Source organism: Fulvia fulva, chromosome 7 (genome assembly GCF_020509005.1).
Source record: "Fulvia fulva chromosome 7, complete sequence".
NCBI lineage: Eukaryota > Fungi > Ascomycota > Dothideomycetes > Mycosphaerellales > Mycosphaerellaceae > Fulvia > Fulvia fulva.
The window spans coordinates 3,049,934-3,071,103 of NC_063018.1; the positions used below are offsets into that span (position 1 = coordinate 3,049,934).

At 53.8% G+C, this 21,170-nt stretch overlaps 8 protein-coding genes across 8 annotated transcripts; 3 read left to right on the plus strand and 5 right to left on the minus strand.

The window, feature by feature from the left end:
* Positions 1 to 1,136: 1,136 nt before the first annotated feature.
* On the plus strand, positions 1,137 to 2,954 carry CLAFUR5_10425 (uncharacterized protein; the record flags this gene model as incomplete). Its single annotated transcript, XM_047909573.1, has 5 exons — positions 1,137 to 1,213; positions 1,288 to 1,438; positions 1,496 to 1,647; positions 1,755 to 2,215; positions 2,272 to 2,954. The coding sequence occupies 5 exons, from the start codon at positions 1,137 to 1,139 to the stop codon at positions 2,952 to 2,954; spliced, it is 1,524 nt and encodes a 507-aa protein (XP_047764769.1).
* Positions 2,955 to 3,942: 988 nt separating this feature from the next.
* On the plus strand, positions 3,943 to 5,386 carry CLAFUR5_10426 (uncharacterized protein; the record flags this gene model as incomplete). The annotated part of the gene is made up of 4 exons (XM_047909574.1): positions 3,943 to 4,134; positions 4,286 to 4,440; positions 4,544 to 4,866; positions 4,920 to 5,386. The coding sequence occupies 4 exons, from the start codon at positions 3,943 to 3,945 to the stop codon at positions 5,384 to 5,386; spliced, it is 1,137 nt and encodes a 378-aa protein (XP_047764772.1).
* A 485-nt stretch (positions 5,387 to 5,871) lies between these two features.
* On the minus strand, positions 5,872 to 7,401 carry CLAFUR5_10427 (uncharacterized protein; the record flags this gene model as incomplete). Its single annotated transcript, XM_047909575.1, has 1 exon — positions 5,872 to 7,401. One exon carries the CDS (start codon positions 7,399 to 7,401, stop codon positions 5,872 to 5,874), a length of 1,530 nt encoding a protein of 509 aa, XP_047764771.1.
* An 884-nt stretch (positions 7,402 to 8,285) lies between these two features.
* Positions 8,286 to 8,918, minus strand: CLAFUR5_10428 (uncharacterized protein; the record flags this gene model as incomplete). The annotated part of the gene is made up of 1 exon (XM_047909576.1): positions 8,286 to 8,918. The coding sequence occupies one exon, from the start codon at positions 8,916 to 8,918 to the stop codon at positions 8,286 to 8,288; it is 633 nt and encodes a 210-aa protein (XP_047764304.1).
* Positions 8,919 to 9,563: 645 nt separating this feature from the next.
* CLAFUR5_10429 (FAD-dependent monooxygenase fsr3) lies at positions 9,564 to 10,878 on the minus strand (the record flags this gene model as incomplete). Its single annotated transcript, XM_047909577.1, has 2 exons — positions 9,564 to 10,615; positions 10,668 to 10,878. The coding sequence occupies 2 exons, from the start codon at positions 10,876 to 10,878 to the stop codon at positions 9,564 to 9,566; spliced, it is 1,263 nt and encodes a 420-aa protein (XP_047764773.1).
* A 482-nt stretch (positions 10,879 to 11,360) lies between these two features.
* Positions 11,361 to 13,484, minus strand: CLAFUR5_10430 (Aurofusarin cluster transcription factor aurR2; the record flags this gene model as incomplete). Its single annotated transcript, XM_047909578.1, has 1 exon — positions 11,361 to 13,484. One exon carries the CDS (start codon positions 13,482 to 13,484, stop codon positions 11,361 to 11,363), a length of 2,124 nt encoding a protein of 707 aa, XP_047764279.1.
* A 1,013-nt stretch (positions 13,485 to 14,497) lies between these two features.
* Positions 14,498 to 14,920, minus strand: CLAFUR5_10431 (DASH complex subunit dad4; the record flags this gene model as incomplete). Its single annotated transcript, XM_047909579.1, has 5 exons — positions 14,498 to 14,526; positions 14,581 to 14,665; positions 14,715 to 14,759; positions 14,811 to 14,867; positions 14,918 to 14,920. 5 exons carry the CDS (start codon positions 14,918 to 14,920, stop codon positions 14,498 to 14,500), a joined length of 219 nt encoding a protein of 72 aa, XP_047764280.1.
* Positions 14,921 to 15,130: 210 nt separating this feature from the next.
* CLAFUR5_10432 (Putative helicase mug81) lies at positions 15,131 to 21,100 on the plus strand (the record flags this gene model as incomplete). The annotated part of the gene is made up of 1 exon (XM_047909580.1): positions 15,131 to 21,100. One exon carries the CDS (start codon positions 15,131 to 15,133, stop codon positions 21,098 to 21,100), a length of 5,970 nt encoding a protein of 1,989 aa, XP_047764277.1.
* Positions 21,101 to 21,170: the final 70 nt, after the last annotated feature.

Sequence of the window (21,170 nt, forward strand, 5' to 3'; positions counted from 1 at the left end):
ACTAGGGCGAAGGATAATCGTATGGATGCACTAATGGAGCAGAGGTCAACACGAGCTCGGGAAAGGAGCATGCTGCGAATAGCGATCCGACTCTATCTTCTCCGCGCCCATGCCTTAGCACTGACGACGATGAAAAAGGGAGCGATCGGTATGAGCGAACGCGAAGAGACTCGATCTCCTGAGCCAGGTCCGTGTCTCGCGAAACACGGTCACTGACAAAAAGGTTTGGACGAAGTCAGCCGAGGCGAGCCCGAATGGCTCGCACGCATATACGATCAAACTTGAAGTCACCTAGTGTTGCCGTAGTAGAATCAAGTCGAGTCGTCGCTGGAGCGTGGGTCTGAGTGCGAAGCAGGTTCGAGCACGCCGAATACAAGCTGCGACCTACCCAGATCCGCGGCAGAGTCACACACCTCTGGCAGGATACCGCAGCACCACCGAATGCAAGCGAATCTGGTTCGAGCACGCCGAATACAAACAGCCTCGGTTCGAGTAGTGCTGCTGACGACCAGAGGCGACGAGTCGGCCCATAAGGTCCGCATACGCCGCCATTAGAGCGCATAGCCTGGATTTACTCTCGTTCGAGATGTAACGCAGTATAGATACGAACTCCGAATGCAAGCAGAGATCTCCTTTCGTGGTGGCTGCATCTCTCTAATGGTAGCGATGTGGCCTTGTGCGCTGCGCGACAATGCAGCTGCTCCAGGGGTGGTGTCCTGCAGGTGATGTTAGCTTGTTGCGCAGCCGACTCGGGTGTGGTGCGACTTGCCATGTTCGTTGTCAGCAGCAGGATTGTGCTTGGGCGGTGGTTGCAGTTGCGACCACGGTCGTTGGTGGAGCGAAGTGGGAGCCATTGAGAAGAGGGAGGCGCGTACTTATAGGCAGAGGCTGGCGCTGCGCGGTCGGAGATCACCATGACGACACGTATGCGCGGTCCACGTGGCCATCACGGGCAACTTTCTCATTCACTGGAGTGCCCGCAACTTTCGGCTTTGGGCCTTGGACCCACACTGGCTTCTCGAGCGACTTGATCAACACCTCGACGCTCGACCATGAATACGAGACGCAACTTTCCGAGTTGAACATCGCCAAGATCTTGCACGGTCAACCAAACATCATCCGATTGTGTTTCAATCATGGACTACTTGCAGGAGCGCGACAACATGTCAGTCCCAAACACAGGAGATACAGATCCCACTATGCGGTCTTCAAGGTGGGCTCTTCTGATGCACATCCCTAGTGCTTACCCACCAGTCTTCTAGGCTCAGGCTAATCGCAGTATGTCAGCAGTGCACCTGTCCCACAAGAAGTGATCGACCTCACCCAAGACGATGACTCGAGCGCTGCTGGTTCCTCCGACGCCATCAACTCCTGTAGTCGGTGCCAGATCAAGAAGCGCAAGTGCGATGGTCAGCGACCATGCAATCTCTGTCAACTTGTGTGTACACTCTTTCCCATATGTACTACTGTCTAGCTGACCCACTTACTCTGCTAGCTCGGGACCAAAGCTGCAGCGCGCTGCACTGACTATGTCGGCATTTCCTCCAAATTCAAAGGCGTGCAAAGCGCAGCAGAGGAGCAAGCCCGCCACCCGTCTGGTGATGGGAAGCAGCTGCCGCACAAGCGAGCTGCCTCATCCGACCACCTGTAAGTGCATGACTCGTTCTCATCTTGCCCGTACTAATCCAGCTGCGCGTCTTTGAGCAACGTAACTCCAGCATGTGTGCATGACGTTTGCTAACATGCCTTCGCAGGCCTGAGTCATCGCGTTTGCCGAAGGCCCCAAAAACTTCATCGCTCCGGCCATCGCATCCGCCACCGAGCAATGCTACCCCAACATCGAGCAGCACGGCAGCTATGACTCAAGCTGTGACCTATGCCGGCGCCCCTCCCCACCACCGCATGCCCGACACCCCTTCAGATAAGACCGCTAGAGTCCCAGCTGCACAGATCCCAATCTCTACTTCCTTGGAAGCATTTGATCAGGATGTTGTACGCGCGGGCGAAAATCATCAACACCATGATCTCGGCGCCCCGGTCCTTGCATCATCTTCCTACAGGCCTGATATTGCTGCTACGAAGACTACCGCCCGTCAGGACCAACCTGCTCTGCCCGCACTCTCACCTGGAGCAATGAAGGCACTTCAGCTTCCTGCCATGGCTCTATCGAGCCACGGTAGTAATCACGAGCTTTTGCCACCACTGGAGACTATCTGTAAGCTTCTCTCATTTTCTGGTTACCTTGAAACTTGGCTGACGTGTTGCTTCTAGGGCCGTCTCAAGGTCAAGCACAAAGCCGATATTACACACAACGCAATCTACCTCCTATCGCACCTCCTGCCTCAGGCGCCACCGACTCACTCCGTCCAACATTCCCGCCGCCGATCGGTCAGCCATATTCATCCGTGCATCACAGCCTCCCACCGCGGCCGGATTCTCCTTCTCACCACGACCCACAGGTATCAACTCAGTATAGCAACTTCGCCCAACCCTATACTCAAAACAACCACGCCCCAGCTCTACCCACCTCCACCCCGACCCGACCCAACTTCACTCAGACCCAGCCCACCTTCACCCCGACTCCACCAGCTTTCGACCATCTTCTGGGCCCGATCCGTCATCATCTCGAAGAGCAGCACAATCAGATCGTCAGACGTGAAATGATGATCGCTGAGATGGACCGGGAGAACTTCGACCAGCGACAAGAAATGAGCACCACCATCGATGAATTGCAGAACAAACTTGCAGCTAAGGACCAAGAGCTTTCAGTCCTTCGGAAACAGCATCAGAAGGCGGTGAACGAGCTTGAAGTTTTGCAAAGTCAACGTACCGAGACCGCAGGGAATTATGGTGGGCAGGGAAATTGGCTCCAGGAGTTATGGAAGAAATTTGACGAGGTGGAAAAGCAATGTGAGAAGCTTGAGAAGACTTGCGTAGCATCAAAGGACGCTTGAGGTGACGCAGGCTTCTTGGAAGGAACCATCAGAAACTGTCCGTCGGAGAAGCTTGAACAACCTGCACTACAAGTAGGCTATATGAGGTGCGTGGACATCAACGGAAGGTGTTGGAAAGCAGCACGAGTATAGCACGCAAAGGATGCAAGACATAGGAAGGTATAGGAATTGGAGTTCAAACTGTCCAATAGAGAGCCAATGTCCATGGGTTACAAGCCTTCACGTTGTAAACGCTCTTTGCATGGTAGCATCGGGGTTCAAAACGCTGCATTCACGCCGCTTCATCTCAACCATACCGAATTGGAGATAAAACTCGTGCATCAGATGACATCAGGGCGAGGCTACGGGACGTAGAACACAGCATCATGAGGGAGAGATTCACTGCGTGCACACTATTCTGCCATCAGCTTCTTGACCACCCACGAGCACTAACGAGGAACGAGAGAGACTTTCAGCGTAGATTTAAAATCGCCGAATATAGACTTGTGTTGTCATCGTGAGGATCAGCACTATAGCGGGAACATGACTCAAGCCTCCTGCACCGAGCAAACATACTCTAGACTCGTAGAGCGGATCGAAGAAGCGTTCTTCCTAGACCAACAACACTCTCGAGCCAGCAATCATATCTCGTCTTCCTCCCGAGCCAAGACCAAAGCGAATCAGCGTGAAAGACACAGCAGACGAAGTCAACGCTGTGCGAGGATATAGGCAATCTGCAGAGACCACCGTCGACGAGTTTTGTGGATGATTTCGAGGAAGTCGATAGTAGTCGGTTGGACTCATACCCGTGGTAATTGAGACTTAATCCACAACTTCTCGGCCGTGGACTGTAAGAAGCTCCAGCTTGAAGCGTGTTCCCCTCTGGCTCATGCCCGCCAAGCCAGCGGGCCCGAGCTTCTGGACTCGTGAAGTGGACTATAAAGCTCATCTCGAGACACCCGTGCACACGCACCAATCCAACATCAAAGGCACACAATCTCAGGTCGACATGACTTCCCCAGAAGCCTCGCCACCCAGTGGTGTGCCGCAAGACCGCAGTCCCGCCATCGCCCCAGTCAAGCCCACCAAAATTCCCACCAACGCGCCTCCTGCATCTATGCGAGGAGATTCGCAGACCAATGCGATCGTCATCGCTGAGGACTCACAACAAGCCATTCTCTCCGCCACCGTCAACAGCCAGGTGAGTAGCCTCGAGGGATGTACATTCGCTCAAGCACAGACATACAGACATGGCAAGAGGATAGAGCGAGAAGTGTCAGCGACATCATAGAAGCAAATAGTCACGAAGCTCTCTTTGTTTCAACATAACGACTGACAATTATTACTCGTAGACCGGACCCCGTCGCACTCCAACTTCCACGATCGAGAACCCCGGACCTCGCCCTGGCGCTCAGCAACCAGAAGGTACTGCAGAGGACAAAGCCCGCTCTTCTGGACTCGATGATCAGCAGGGTACGCGCAAGCGAGCTGCTCCGCCAACCGACTTGTAAGTACCTTGACCGGGACAACATAGTCAGCAGCACCGTGAAGAGTGCAGGGAGTCAGAGCAGATCCGCTTCAGTAGACAGGGTTACTGATCATAGCTCCAGCTCCGCAGACACTCGTCCTGCTAAGGCTGCAAAGCCCACGGTTCCTATACCACCGCCAGCATTGAACGCCGCGACATCGACCTTCAACCGCCCTCCAACTGCTTTGGTCGACCCAGGCTATCGCAGCAGGCCCAACATTGCCGCTACTCAACGTGCCGCCCAACAAGCTCCAGCGATGACAGCTGAGCAGAGAGCCAGACAGCAATACGACGCGATGTATAGACACGGTATTTCCCCAGTCCCAGTTGCACGTCAACCAGGTCAACAACAGGTCATGAATGGCCCCAACCGAGTTCTACCACCTGTGCCCTCTGTCGCTGAGTGTACTGCTTATTACAGTCAGCATCTTAGGCTACCCGCTAACACAGTAGACCAGCTCCCCGGCGGCAGTACAACCCAACCCCACCGCATTACAGCGTCATCCGGCCCAGCAACTTCCCATACGCTAACGCCGGTCCTTCCCAACAACCTAGCAGCGGTCATACCTTTCAACATCCTCAATACCCAGCTCCGTACGGCTTCGCTCCGCCACCACAGATGGCGTACTATGTCCCGGAACCGACTGTCGGCCAGATCATTGGGGACCTCCAAGCCAAGGTCACCCGACTCGAAGGCCAGGTCACTGAGCGTGAGAAGATCATCTCTAGCAACGCCATCAACGAGGCGAAGAGCCACAAGAAGATCAAGATCCTGGAGGATACGCTTCGTGACAGCGAGAGAGCACGCGACCGTCTGGACAAGGAGACTACTGAGGAGATCAAGGAACTCCAGGCTAGCCTCGAGAAGGTGAGAATTGTGATGAATGACATGGACAAGACCCTCGGACCGTTTCGAGAAAAGTAGAGAGATGCGAGAAGGCCAAGGAGTAATTACGTGCCCATGAGCGGCTTCATGATCGAAGGCAAGATCCGGCGAAGGGTGTTGGCATCGCTGTCTTTCCATAGATGGTGATATATCTTGCGGGCCGAGCCTCGCCTGGAACAATTTGTGGTGTTTGGGCGTTATTCTCCATGTAGGTGACAAAGCTTCGCTCCAGCGTACTCATACCACGGCCTTCATGGAGACTTCTCGAGTAACGAGCCGGACGCCGCGACCGTCGTGAAGTGCACTCAAGTATAAGAGCGTTGGCCAGGCCGGTGACAGGCATACCATGTATCGACGCATCAATGCTTCAACTATTCTACGGACAACTGAGCAAATTGGTAAGTGACCGCCACATCACGTAACAACAAATACTGCTTCCAGTCAGCGGAGAGCAAACATCATGAGCATCGATTCATACCGTAATTCAAACGTCCAGCACATCAAGCACAGCACAGCGCACTCCATTACATCTTCATACGATCGGCTTCCTCGGCGGCCTTGGCAGCTGTGGCCTTCTGCTCTGCCACTTTAGCAGCACAGAGCACGATAGCTCTGGTGAACCATATACCAAGGAAGCGGAAATACAGCGGCGGTAGTGTTTGCTTCAACATACGGACATTGCTCTGAGCAAGGCCAGTGTGAATGCGAATGACTCTGATCGCGTTCATCATCATCAGGCAGCGCGTGTCGTAGCGGTCGAAGCGGAACGCCGCGCTCATCACAACACAGCTGCGTCCGAATAGTGTTGCGAAGGACTGCAGGATGATCTGAGTCTCCGGGGAGTTCACGGAAATCAACTCTGCTGGCGAAACCGACTCCGGCACGTCAAAGCTGCCCAGCGTCTCCATCAGCGCCGCCACGAGATCTGCAACACGGATCTGGAAGATGTCGTTCATGACCTGGGCGCGGAGAAGTTTCCACTTTGGCTCCTTGTACAGGAACAGGGCTCTCTTCTCGTGGTCATGCACCAACTCGATGCGACGGAGATGACGGTCAGCGAGAACGCGCTCGCCACAGAACGAGCAGCAGAAAGACTTGACCTCCTCCTCAGGCATGCGATGTAGTACGTAGACTAGCGAGAGCACCATGCGATGTCCACACTCTAGCTCCATCAAGTACTGCTGTTCCGTTCCTTGCCATCCATTCTCCTCAACGACTTGCTTCTTGAAGTTGTCAAGACGTCTGAACAGCACGATGTTTGCACTGCCGATGTTGTACATCTTCCACTTCTTGTCTATGAACGAGTCGTCTGACTCGACGAGCTTTGGGTCTGCCTTCTTCATCTTCTCACGTGCAGACAGGTAGGCGCGGTCGGAGGCACGATCAACGAGGTTGTTCAGTAGCTTCATCCATTTCAGATCTCTGTTGGCAGCACGATAGCGTTGCCACTCGATCGCGGTGTACTCGTACATCATCACTTCACGGTGCGAGAAGCCGGTGGCAAGTAAAAATGTGGTAGTGAGCCGGAACCTGATGCGCTCGTGGCCGTAGAATTTGAACTGTAGCACTTCGAGGTTGCTGATACCTGGTGAGCATGACAGACGCTGCACGAGATCTACGAGGGTGTTGTGCTGCTCAATCGCGGGGAGCTCAGGTGGTAAGAGAAAGCTGAACCCGACAGAGCGAGGAGTGTCGAGTCTGGTGGAGAAGGTGAGGTTCTCGGCTCGAAGGTGGAAGTTCTTCAGCTTTGGACGGTCGCGGAAAATGATCTCCTTCGGTTCATGGATCAGGAACTTCTCGTATCCCTTGTTGAGGAGGTCGAGTGCTGGGAAATCGAGTTGCAGTTCGTGATATTGTCCATGGGGACCGATGAGTCGAGTTGGCAGAGTGGGGCCTGGAGCTTCCTTGATGTTGCTGTCGATGTCGTCCTCTTCGATTGTGATGTTGTCGAAAGCGGCGGCGAACTCGTCTGCGTCGAACTGTGGCGGCGCGTTGATATCGAGGCTCACGAGAGCATTGGCGAGGAAATCGGCATTCGCAAGTTGCGCGGCCATCTCGAAGGTCTGTTCACGTCAATAATGCGCGATGTCGGTGTGATGTTTTGCAAAGTATGGGAGGGAAAGATTGTGGACATGAGCTGGCCGTTAAATCAAAGTGGGGCCTTCGCGCTGCTTTTGAGACGCGCTAGCAGATGTGCATCCACTTCAACATTCACACAGCACATGCCGCCTTCACATTCATCTGCCTCAACTTCATTGTTCATAGTGAATAGCACCATCGCCGGTCCACAATGCTCGCACCGACTCGCAGGAAGCCAATATGAGCTCCGAAGAGTGCTAAGTGCTGCACCACTCTTCACTTGCACGAGCAGCTTGAAAAGCTAGGCGTAACAATCCTCCATTTGGCTTTCAGCAACGCATCCAACTCTGTCGATCATCCCATCAAGGGGCTTAAGCCCCATAGCAGTAAGCTGTAGAACACGTCCTGCTTCTCTCAGGAGGGGGATGGTTATGCCCTGTGCCCGTCCACCCACGAGGGTCCTCCGTGTGCCCATGCCCACTGGAAGTCCCCACAGCATGCCACGACCATACGATGATGCGCATTATCTTGTGTAGGGAGCCCACTATAGTCGTCTGATCTTCCATGTCTTGATGTCACGCCCGACTCTTGACTACTGGCCCTTGAAATGGTATCGCAATTGGTGCAGTGACGCGCATTGGTTGGCGAACGACCATACAGGAGTCCTGTGGGAGGTACTGTAGCGTCGTGAATGATCATAAGCTAGGCGTCGTGCACGTGCAGAAGTGAACAGCATGAAGGTAGACGAGAAGTGAAAGCCGCAAAACGCTTGTTGTCGTTGCGATGCTGCCCACGCTAATGACTAATCGACATGCGTCATCACGTGCACAGTCAAGCATCCCTGCCAACAGCGACAACATCACTCCTCCCCACCCACCTCAACCTCCAACCCCGAGAACGTCACCTCCACACCCACCTCACCTTCAACATCATCATCATTCGTCGTCGGCTTCGCCGCATAGACCCCAACCCACACCTCCTGCTCCAACCTCCCCTCCATGAACGCCCACTTAACCTCCCTCATCGGCCCCAATTTCTCCTCCCCCTTCTCCTGCGCACCATAGACCCACAGCGTCTGTCCGTCCCTCTCAAACCTGAACCGTGCCTTCTGATGATGCTCCTGGCTCATCGGAGCAATACTCCAATCGCTGTATCGATCCGTCCCTACGATGCCGAGGACGGAGACGTTGTTGTGGTACTCGATACCGGCTTTGATCCACTTGGAGTTCTTTAGATCGCCGGACTCGGAGGGGAAAGCGAGGATGAGACCGCCTTGGTCGTATTGCGTCTTCCAGGGTGCGAAGATTGTGACCGAGATGGACTTGAAGTCTGAGGCTTTGAGTTTCTGGTAGATCATGGGGGCGTTGAAGACATCATCGTCATCTGTGCGGCGCCAGATGTCGGTCTTGGGCAGTGCTGTGATTTTGAAGGTGTCGGCTGTTGGGTCCTTTACTGTTGGAGCGTCGTTTTGAGTGTGCCATTTCCCTGCCATGTTGATGATGTCGTGATCTGGGTTGTTCAGGAAGTTTTTTGCCACGGACCTGTATTTAGTGTATAGTATTTTGTGGCTTTGTTCTTATGTTATCTCAAAGTTGCGGTATAAGCTAGCCGTTGACGACATTATCGCTATAGCTTGATTGGATCAGCTGCATGGCGGCACACCGAGTCTGGAGCTCTCCGCAGAAAAGCTCCGCTCTTGTCTTGCCTAGGTAAGTAAAGCGATTAGGTAACCACGTTTCGGGCTGATGCACAGGAACGAAGGAGGAAAGATGTCACACTCTACTTGTGTGCGGACGCTGCGGCATGACCTAAAGAAGGGCGTACAGAAGAAGTTACTCAACCAGACAGGTCGGGATCATACCATTGTCGTAACGTCGACCGTTCAGCTCCAGTCGCCCAGCAACTCGACATGCCCACCAGCCTTTTGCATTGCTTCAACCTCATCTATTGTCCATGGCTTAGGCACATACCCAGGTGGTATATTCGAGTTATTGAACAATGGACCACCAGACACAAGACTCGCCGCCGCTTTGGCATAGTTGTCTTGTGCGTACTTCTCCGGATTCAACGACCAAATCCACTTCGGCAACTTTGGCTGCACTTTGCTTGGATCTCTGCCAACAGCGTCAAAGTCTGTCTACTGGAAGCGCTCAGCATTGGCAAAGCCAAGAAGCTGAAAACAAGAGACTCGATCCGCTCGAAGCAGGTTGTGCACTTTGACTGCCGTGGTAACCAGATCTTTCCCAGCTTGTGCCAAACACTCTGCGATCGTCACACTGTCTTCGATGGCTTGGGTTGCACCGTTCCCACTCGTTGGCAAGAAAGGATGTGCAGCATCACCAAGCTGCAGAACGCTTGCTCCTGGTGAGTGCCAGACTGGGTTTGGATTGCGTGGGTTCAGTGGCCACGCAACGATCGTCTCTGGCGGTGTCAGGCTGATCAATTGCTTCATAGCACCAGACCAGCCCGGCAGACGCTCAATGATACTCAACATCTCCTCGCTCGAGACTGTGTCATGCCATGACTCTTGCCTAGTCTGACCCTCTGGCTCACGAAACGCTAAGCCGAACGCCAGCTTTCCGTTTTTACCATGTTTGTCCAGGTATGCCAGGATGACAGAGTGTGTATCTGGTCCAAGCCATGCTTGCATCATCGGGTCCTTACCGTCTCTGAGGCCGAATACATCGTTGACCAGCGGATCGGCTTGTGCGATTTCGAGTGGAAACGCACCTCGAAAGACAGTTCTGCCTGTAGGTCTCGCATCACCAGTGGTACGCGGCACCATCATTTGCGACTTTGAATTGAAGCCGTCGGCGGCAATGATGAGATCAGCTTCGAAGCGCTCGCCCTTATCCGTGAGCACACCACCGAGACCGCGGTCTAAATCCTCGACGTACTCCATCACCCGCATGTCGAATCGAACCTCGATCCCAAATCGCTCTAGCTGGTGGTACAGCATAGCATGAAATTGTGGTTGAAGCTGAGTCTCCATTGGCGGCTTCGCGGCTTTGTATCTCTCCGTTCCTGGGGCACCTGCGCCGAAAGGAAACGTTGGTCCAATAACTTCACCGGTCCACTTCGAAAACCTCATCCACAGGTTGTGCACAGAGACCTCGTCATATTCGCGCATCATGCCCGGGTAATGCTCCAGCATCTTGAGAGCACTCGATCCAATCGTGAACATGTCACCTGCAATGTAGTCAGTAGGTGCAGAGATAGTTCGTGGATCAGGGATGCATACCTCCTGCGCTCGCTTCTGTAGATCTGTCCAGCACCCTCACGGAATGTCCTTTGCGATGACATTCGAGCGCCGCAGTAAGCCCGCCCACTCCAGCACCTACAATGAGCACGTTGACACCTGTTGACGCTGAGCAGCGCACCTCATCCTGGGACAGAGATCCATTTCCGTTGATGAGCGGGACATCGTTGATGTTCGCATCGAACTTTGTCATGGGTCCGGGCTGATGGACGTCCACAGATGGTGACTTGGCTTGTTGATCTTGCAACAGCGTTCCCAACTTCGCTGGCCATAATATATACCACCGTATAATTTATCACGTCGGTCGCTCTGAGCGCCGACCTGCTGAGAGCTGAGCGACCGCGCCATTGCGTGCAACGACTGACAGACCATGAACGCGGCTACAACTAAGCCGACATAACGTGATATTGATTAAATATGCCACGTTTGGCATCCCATTGTGCCATCTGTCGTACCATTGTGTAGTAGGCAGGTAGGGCTGGGCATGAGCTCGGCTCCCCAGACTGCTGCCCCGACTATAGGCAACCCTGCAGGGTTTCTTCATCATGGTCGGTACCGAAACGTCTTCTGTATGCACCGAGTCGGCTGCTGCTGCTCACATATGGGACCGGATTGACTGCTTACTTCTGGCTGACATCCACTTTGTGATGATGAAGGCGGACCATATAGAAGTCCTTACTGTTGGCAGAGCTCCGTAGCAAGACGATCGAACTCAACCCAATCGATGGCATCCAGGTCAAGGCCAAAGATTGGATCTGCTTGTTCTAATGCCGTCGCCGAAACGCCAAAAGATACTGGAGTCTGCGCTTGACTGCGAACCTGCTCCATACTGGGAAGAACAGCCGTGTGAGGCCTCGCACCATACCCAGCGCTGAAGCCATTCGGAGGCATCGCTGGTCCCGGCTGCTGCACCATGACAGGCGTGTTCCGCTGCGCTGGAGGCTTCCGGTCATGGGCCGCAGAGTCCGCCTGATCCTGCTGCCGTTTCGCAGCGTCTAGAAGGTTGTGGATACCAGACAAGAGTAGACTCTTCCTCTCACCCAGCTCCAGTGTGGGAATGATAATCTCGAAGGCCTTTTGAATCAGCATCCAGGCTCGAGAGATACCATGTCCAGTTTGCCGCAGACGGGTCTGACGCAGCAAGCTTACCAATGCATACCACTGGAAATGCGCTTGCCAATGCCATCGCCATTGCGCTACCATGGGCTCACACCAAAGGTCTACTTGGAGCTGCAACAAATCCATGCTCAACAGGAAAGCATTCTCTGAGAAGCCAGTGGGATCCTCCCAGTCGCGGTCTAGATCGACAATTGGTATACGAGCAATCAGGCGAAGTTTGGTTGCGAACGTTCTAGCTGTGTTGATGCTGAGATATTGCAGTGGCACACTAGGGTCGCATATCTCCAGAATCTCAGCATTATATCTTTGCTCGATGTGATGCATGATGTCGAGCTTTTCGCGGGTTGACATTGTGGCTTCTCTCAGCTTATGCCACGTTCCTTGCGGTCCAGCCAAACCCTGCAGCCGTCTGGCCACGGTCACACTCAAAATTCTGGCCTGAAGATAGATAGCATCGCTGGGACCTTTGCGCGGTTCGGGAAAGCGCGACATCGTCGGGAACAGATCGTTGTCGTTAAGATTCGATGGCTGCGCCGCTTCGTAGTCATTACCCATGAGGTCTCCGTCCTGTCCTACGAGCTCGGCCATTCGCCCATCGAAGTAGACGATTCCCCACCACAAGCGCCGCCGCATCTCTGTCTCGAATGGCGACAAATTGAACGACGTCCCATCTCGGGCGAGCCCAATGGTCCCTGCTATCCGAATCGCTAGCCCAAACAGTGACCAGACCGTCTGAACCTCACCAAGACTACGTAGAGCTGCGAGGTAGAGTATCAATGCCTGCAAGACCATCGTATCGGTTGTCGTAATGAAGCCAGCTGCAGACAAGGCCGCTTCAGTGGCTATCCGATTCCTCTTTAACAGATTTGCACGCGTGTCTTGAAGTGAGCCTACACACTGCTCATCTGTAAGCGAGACAGTGCTGATGAAGTAGATTGCAGACACCAGGACCTTCTCGTTTGCAGGAATGTTTGGCCGTCCTATTTGGCCCAGCAAGATGGGTTGAATCGTCGGAGCATGCGAGATCTTCATGACCGGATCCACGTTAGCAAGAAAGGTCTGCCACAAGAAGACAACATGATTTGCAGGAGGGACGGGCTGTTCCGCCACTGATCGTGAATCTGATGAAGCATTGCCGAACAAAAAGCTACGACCTTCGGAGCCTTCGTCGCCGCCGCGAGCGATGTCTTCGTAGATTGCGTGTCCTGATCGCGAGCCAGCACCACTGGACTTGTGATCTTCTGTGCTGGCACCTGGACTTCTCCCGTCGGCATGGCCGTCTGTAGAAAGAGCGCTCCAGAGGTGATTGTTGACATAACGATAACCCGCGCCATCCGAGACCAGCCGAGCATTATTCGTACCTGTGCTGATCGTCGACTCTGGAGAAGGGAGCTCATTGCTCCCGTGCCTCATGCCTCCAGAGTACCCTGCAGTGGCACGGTCCACATGGGGAGCCGATGAGTAGGGAGGTCTTGCTGCGGGTTCCTGCATTTGAGGACCATGCTGGTGCGTGGTACTCCGCCGCGCACGTTTCCCATTTCGAGGTGGCGGAAAGGCGCATTCAAGCCCCGACTTCGTACATGCCGCACAGGGATACACTCGATCGCACTTCACCTTGCGCCTCTGACACACAGCGCATGATGGAGTATGATTGTCGCGTTTCTGCGGTTGTGCCTCCATCGCGCTGGCATTGGACAAATCTCGCGTTTCAGGCCAAGGACTGCCGATGTCAAACTTGCCAGGATCTCCACGACCTTGTCGCGGTGGTCGACTCTTGGGCGCGTCGGTGCCGAGGGCTGGAGGGGTTTAGTTCAAGTGTAGCGTAGGTGTTGGCTTTTGAGGTTGCACATCGTGTCTAGTCGGATCGACCAATCATCGATCAGCTTCCGCCGCAATTTGCCGAAGCTTATGTGGGTGGTAACAGTACATATCTACTACAAAGTGAAGGAAGACTGCATTCGTGGAAGTATGGCAGACCAGATCGAGGACTGATAGTCTGATTTGTGCTCAGCTGCTCAGATTGTGAAGTTGTGCACGTTGGCGAGCCTGAGAAAGCACTGCGAGCTCATAGCAGACTTGTATAAACCATAGCAAAGCGTACACGTCCATGAAGAGGAATGAGAGGAAGTGAAACCGAGGTAGATTGCATTTCATCGGGAGCGTTGCTCGGGAACAACTGAGGTTGACATGATTGCTGCACGTCCAAGCAGGAAAGGTCTCGTTGCCTTCTTTCCGCCTTGGGTGTTTGAAGACGGCCAGTGGTGAAACCATACAGAGTCTGTACGACCTGATCTGGGCCGGAGCTCTCCACGAGGTGTTGGCTGAGCAGTACAAGCCGCGGTCGAGATAGCCAGACGCCGATCCAGCTGGGAGGGAGCCACCGCGGTGATCAGAGTGGTTCTCGAGCAGCGCTGTCGAAGCAAGTATGGACACACATCCCCGATCCACAAGGGCGGTAAGCTTTGAGATCAGTGCTGAGCACCAGGGCGAGCAGTATGGTGCAGGCGTGTTCAGCCATGGCCGGGAGCTCCAGATCAAAGGTCAGACACCACATCCCGAGATCAGACCTCAGTTATACCTGCCACGTAGCCTCAAGCGAGAAGGCTGTGTCCTCGGCGCCACGAGTTATTTCAGTACAGGTTTGTAGTCCATGCGTAGCATGTGTCGGACGCGCGGCCGTGACAAAGGTCACTTCATGATGGCTCCTTCAGACTATCGGTGGCTGCCCAGAGCGTCAGCATTCAGACAAGTCGGCACAAGTAGCTCTTAGCAGTACCTTCAAGATGAAAAAGCACATTCGACTGGTAGTTCTTCAACATCTGAGCCACGAGCTCCACATTCATGTTCTGGACGTTGATCTCCTGCGGGTGGGTCAGCGAAGTCCTGAGAGCACCGATTCGGCATGCATACCTGGAGGCTCTTGTTCAGGACCATGATAGCGTCGTTCAGTTTCTCCTTGTCGAGGTCAGCTCCACCATTCGCGTGGGTCATTCATGGGTTTCCTACCACGTTGGTGATGATACGGGAGAGCAGGAGACTCTGTTGATGCTCGTGCGGGCTCTCCTTTATGAAACATTAGCACTGATCTGGTATCTCGAAAGTACCATACTCACCATGCCTGCGTTGAGGTGAGGCGCAAAGATGTTCCTGGATGGTGTTGTGGATGTTGGTTGCTTGAAAGAGCAGAGCGCGGCGCGATGTTCCACATGCCGTGACTAAGCGACAGAGCTCCGGGAATTTACGTTCAGCAGATGATGTCGATGACTCTGTTTCCGAGGCAGCATCAACATCTTCCTGGTGACATTTGGCTGTCGGAACCACGCAACATGTCTCCATCCGCCGAGAACGCAGCGTCGCAATGGCTCGAGCAGCTGGCGGCGATGCGTGCTGCGATTGCCGAGCTGAAGTTGCCACAGACCAACGGCGAGGCCCAAGAGCCGGTGTATGGAGACGATCTCGACCTTGACGATGACGATCCGTCACCTGCGTCTGGCAGCGACGACATATGGGACTTGGTCAGCGAGGATGAAGAGGACGACTACAGCGAAGAAAGCGCAGAGATACCCGCCGCAACACAAGAGAAGGTCGAGGACGGGAACAGAGAATGGCTGAGACGGCGCTGTGCAGCAGTGGCAAGCAGAGGTAGTGGGTTGGATGCCAGCGGCCTCGAAGACCAGATTGTCGCCGTCTTGGCGAGCGACAGCAGTGGCGATGAGCTACAGATGACTCTGGCAGACATTCTCGGCTTTGACGAACTCGACCTGGTAGGCGACGTGATCCACTACCGCAGAAAGATCCTCTCCTCTCCTACCTCTCGTACTTCAGCCCCGTCTGGTATCCTCTCCAAGGCCGAACGAGCAGCGAAGCTTCGTGAAGCAGATCTCCAGCACAAAAGTGCATCGCTGGCGCCGGCGCGGAACAGAAGCCAGGCAGAGTATCCCCACGTCTATCGATCTCACGGTGCAGGCAACACGCGTTCTGCCCATGCTTCGAAGTACTCTCTGCCTGTTGGCACTGAGCGCATCGAGCGGGAGAAGTATGAAGAGTACAGCATCTCGGCTGCGGCTGTGGACACGCGAGCCAAGCATCAGAAACTCGTGCAGATCAGTGAGCTGGACGCTCTCTGCAAGAGGACGTTCAAAGGATACAAGACGCTCAACCGCATGCAGAGTCTGGTGTATCAAGTAGCATACCACACCAGTGAGAACATGCTTGTCTGCGCTCCAACTGGTGCAGGTAAGACAGATGCCGCCATGCTCACGATCTTGAATACCGTCGCGAAGAACATTCATCCGAATCCGATCGAAGAGCCAGAAGCTGCAGAGTTCGCAGTGCATACTGAAGAATTCAAGATCGTTTACGTTGCACCGATGAAAGCGCTTGCAGCAGAGATTACGGACAAGCTTGGGAAGAGGCTGGCATGGCTTGGAATACAAGTCCGCGAGTTGACGGGAGACATGCAGCTCACGAAAGCAGAGATCGTGCAGACGCAAATCATTGTCACCACACCAGAAAAGTGGGACGTGGTGACGCGCAAGTCGACTGGTGACACTGCGCTCGTGCAGAAAGTTCGACTGCTGATCGTAGACGAAGTGCACATGCTTCACGACGAGCGAGGCGCTGTCTTGGAATCGCTCGTTGCAAGGACTGAGCGACAGGTCGAGAGCACCCAGTCTCTGATTCGCATTGTTGGCCTCAGTGCCACGCTGCCAAACTATGTCGATGTGGCCGACTTCTTGAAGGTCAATCGCATGGCTGGGCTATTCTACTTCGACCAATCGTTCCGTCCAGTACCACTCGAGCAACACTTCCTTGGTGTCAAGGGCAAAGCCGGTACCAAGACAAGTCGAGACAACATCGATAACACCGCGTTCGAAAAGGTTCGAGACATGTTGGAGCGAGACCACCAGATCATGGTCTTCGTTCACAGTCGCAAAGATACTGTCAAGACTGCCCGGCTGCTATACGAGAAGGCTACCGAAGAAGGCTTGACAGACTTGTTCGACCCAAGTCACCATGAAGGCTATACACAAGCTTTGAAAGATGTCAAACAATCGAAGGGTCGCGGAATCAGAGAATTGGTGGCCAAGGGTATGGGTACGCATCACGCTGGTATGCCGCGTTCGGACCGCAACATGATCGAACGCCTATTCGCTGCAGGTGTACTGAAAGTGCTCTGCTGTACGGCGACCTTGGCTTGGGGTGTCAACTTGCCAGCTGCTGCGGTCATCATCAAGGGCACCCAGCTTTACAGTGCTGAGGCCGGTAAGTTTGTTGATCTTGGCATCCTTGATGTGCTCCAGATCTTTGGTCGTGCTGGTCGTCTACAGTATCAGGATACTGGTATTGGCATGATCATTACCTCGCAAGACAAGCTGCAGCACTACCTCATGGCCGTCACTCAACAGCAGCCAATCGAATCGCAATTCAGTAAGAAACTGGTCGACAACCTCAATGCTGAGATCGCATTAGGCACGGTCACGAGTGTACCAGAAGCCGTGACATGGCTCGGATACTCATATCTCTTTGTGCGCATGAAGAAGAACCCTATCGCCTATGGTATCGAATGGATGGAGCTGCAGCACGACCCAAACTTGGTTCAACGGCGACGTGATCTCATCGTGAGAGCTGCGAATGTACTCCAGCAAAGCCAGATGATCATTTTCAACCCCACCACGGAGGAGTTGCGGTCAAAAGATGTCGGTCGTATCGCCAGCCAGTTCTACGTCCTGCAAACCAGCGTCGAAATCTTCAACACGATGATGCGACCAAGAGCGACTGAAGCGGATGTCCTGAAGATGATCAGCATGAGCGGCGAGTTCGACAACATTACTAGCCGCGAGACTGAAGAGAAGGAGCTGATGCGACTGAAAGATGAGGCCGCACCATGTGACATTGAGGGCGGCATTGGTACACAGCACGGCAAGACCAACGTCTTGCTGCAATCGTATATCAGCAAGGCCAACCTCGAGGACTTCACGCTAGTGTCCGATACAGCGTACGTGGCCCAGAATGCGGCTCGTATCTGCAGAGCGTTGTTCATGATTGCGCTTAACAGGCGCTGGGGATATCAGTGCCTGGTACTGCTGAGTATGTGCAAGAGCATTGAGAAAAGAGTATGGCCATACGAACATCCTTTTCACCAATTCGACCTTCCACAGTCCGTCATCCGCCATCTTGATGAGAAGGGTGGCACGGCATCGATCGAGACGTTGCGCGAGATGGAGTCGGCAGAGATTGGAAGCCTGGTGCATAACCAGAAGATGGGCAGCACGATCGGCAAGTTACTCGATAACTTCCCGACAGTTGCAGTCGAAGCTGAGATCGCACCATTGAACCGCGACGTGTTGCGTGTGAAGCTGTTCATTACTCCAGAGTTTAGATGGAATGACCGTCATCACGGCAAAAGCGAGAGTTACTGGATCTGGGTCGAGAACTCCGAGACAAGCGAGATCTACCACCACGAGTACTTCATCTTGAGCCGCAGAAAGCTTTATGATGATCATGAGCTCAACTTCACGATACCACTATCCGACCCGCTGCCCAGCCAGATCTATGTACGAGCTGTCAGCGACCGTTGGCTCGGCGCAGAGACAGTCACTCCAGTGTCTTTCCAGCACTTGATCCGACCAGACACTGAAAGTGTATACACGGACTTGTTGAACCTCCAACCGCTTCCGATCAAGGCGCTCAAGAATTCTCTGCTCGAGGAGATATATGGTCAGCGGTTCCAGTTCTTCAATCCTATGCAGACGCAACTGTTCCACTGCATGTACCACACACCGGCGAATGTGCTCCTCGGCTCCCCTACCGGATCTGGCAAGACCATCGCTTGTGAGCTTGCCATGTGGTGGGCGTTCAGAGAGAAACCAGGCAGCAAAGTCGTGTACATTGCACCCATGAAAGCGCTTGTCCGCGAACGTGTTCAGGATTGGAGCAAACGTCTCACCAGGCAGATGGGTCTGAAGCTTGTCGAATTGACTGGTGATAACACACCAGACACGAGGACCATCCGCGATGCCGACATCATCGTCACGACACCCGAGAAGTGGGACGGTATCAGTCGTAGCTGGCAGACCAGAAGCTATGTCCAACAAGTCAGCCTCGTCATCATTGATGAGATTCATCTTCTAGGTGGTGATCGAGGTCCCATTCTCGAGATCATTGTCAGTCGTATGAACTACATTGCTTCGCAGAAGAAGGGTTCTGTCAGACTTGTTGGCATGTCCACGGCTTGCGCCAACGCCATGGATCTTGCCAACTGGCTCGGCGTCAAAGAGGGTCTGTTCAACTTCCGTCACTCGGTGCGTCCAGTACCGTTGGAGATCTACATAGATGGCTTCCCGGAACAACGTGGATTCTGTCCGTTGATGCAAAGCATGAATCGACCTACGTTCTTGGCGATCAAGTCGCACTCGCCTGATAAGCCTGTCATTGTCTTCGTTGCGTCCCGACGACAGACGAGATTGACTGCAAGAGATCTCATCAACTTCTGCGGTATGGAAGACAACCCAAGGCGCTTCGTGCACATGTCAGAAGATGACCTTGCGCTCAACCTGGACAGAGTCAAGGACGACGCGCTGAGAGAAGCGATGAGCTTCGGCATTGGTCTTCATCATGCTGGTCTCGGTGAGTCCGACAGGCAGCTCTCCGAGGAACTCTTCGCAAATAACAAGATCCAAATCTTGGTCGCGACCAGTACCCTGGCTTGGGGTGTCAACTTGCCAGCTCATCTAGTAGTTGTCAAAGGCACTCAGTTCTTCGACGCTAAGATCGAGGGTTACAAGGACATGGACTTGACAGATGTGCTCCAGATGCTTGGTCGTGCTGGAAGACCTCAGTTCGACACTTCCGGTATCGCGCGTATCTTCACGCAAGACTCGAAGAAAGCGTTCTACAAGCACTTCTTGCACACTGGCTTCCCGGTCGAATCATCTTTGCACAATGTGTTGGACAACCATTTGGGCGCCGAAGTGTCAGCTGGTACCATTGCTACAAAGCAAGATGCGCTCGACTACTTGACCTGGACGTTCTTCTTCCGCAGATTGCACAAGAATCCTTCATACTATGGTCTCGAGATATCTGCGGAGGAAAACAACACCATCGCGGCACAGGAAGCGGCGAACGACTACATGATCGAGATGGTCGATAAGTCACTGTCAGAGCTGGCTGACTCGAAATGTATCTCGATCATGCCGAATGGCGACGTGGACCCGACTCCACTTGGCAAGATCATGTCGTACTACTATCTCGCCCACAAGACGATCAGGACTTTGACCGAGTTCGCTAAGCCGACAGCCACGTTTGAGGACGTGCTGTCTTGGATGTGTCGCGCGACAGAATATGATGAGCTACCAGTTCGCCACAATGAGGACCTCATCAACGCTGAGCTTTCGAACAATCTACCACTAAAGGCAGATCGACTCGGCCTCGTCATGTGGGATCCTCACGTCAAGGCGCACCTTCTCCTGCAAGCTCACTTCTCGCGCATTGACTTGCCCATCAGCGATTACGTGGGTGACCAGAACTCCGTCTTGGATCAAGCCATCCGTATTCTCCAAGCCAGTATCGATGTGCTCACCGAGCTGGGCTATCTGCAGAGTTGCAAGATGATGATGACACTGCTTCAGTGTGTGAAGTCGGCCAGATGGCCGGACGATGGACCATTGTCAACCTTCAACGGTGTCCCGCCCGAGAAGGAGAAGAAGCGCATTGCAGAAGGCAATAGTAAGCCACAAACACTGATTGAAGCCACGACAGCGCCCAAGTCCACGATCGAGGAGGCCCTGAAGAAGGTCGGCTTGCCGAATCCATCTCATGGCAGGGTCTTCAAAGCCTTGGGTCAATTGCCACAACTCCGCGTTACCGTGACGGATGTCAATGCTGTCGGTCTCGCTGTCAATCTCTCCCGCACGAACCAACTCGAGAACCGCGACCACCGCATCTACGCTCCACGATATCCCAAGCCGCAGACTGAAGGTTACTTTGTCCTCATTTCGGATGCTGCCACCGGTGACATTCTGGGTCTCAAGCGAGTCAGCTGGCCGTCTGCAGACAAAGTGAAGGGTGCTAACACCAGCAGACCATCGACCAGAGCCACGATGAAGCTGCCCAACTCTGACAAGGAGAGGAAGGTCCAGGTCGCGGTCGTCAGTGATAGCTACATTGGCATGGAGTGGACGACTGAGGACGTGGAGATTCCAGCTACACCTCAGGTCATGGATGATGGGTTGAAGAAGGGTGGTGATGGCAGTGGTGCTATGACTTTGCCACCGGATACAGTGGCGCATAAGTAGAACGAAGAGTAAGCACGGGACGATGCATATACAGCACGGAATACATACCCATGTACTCCGGTCATCGGCA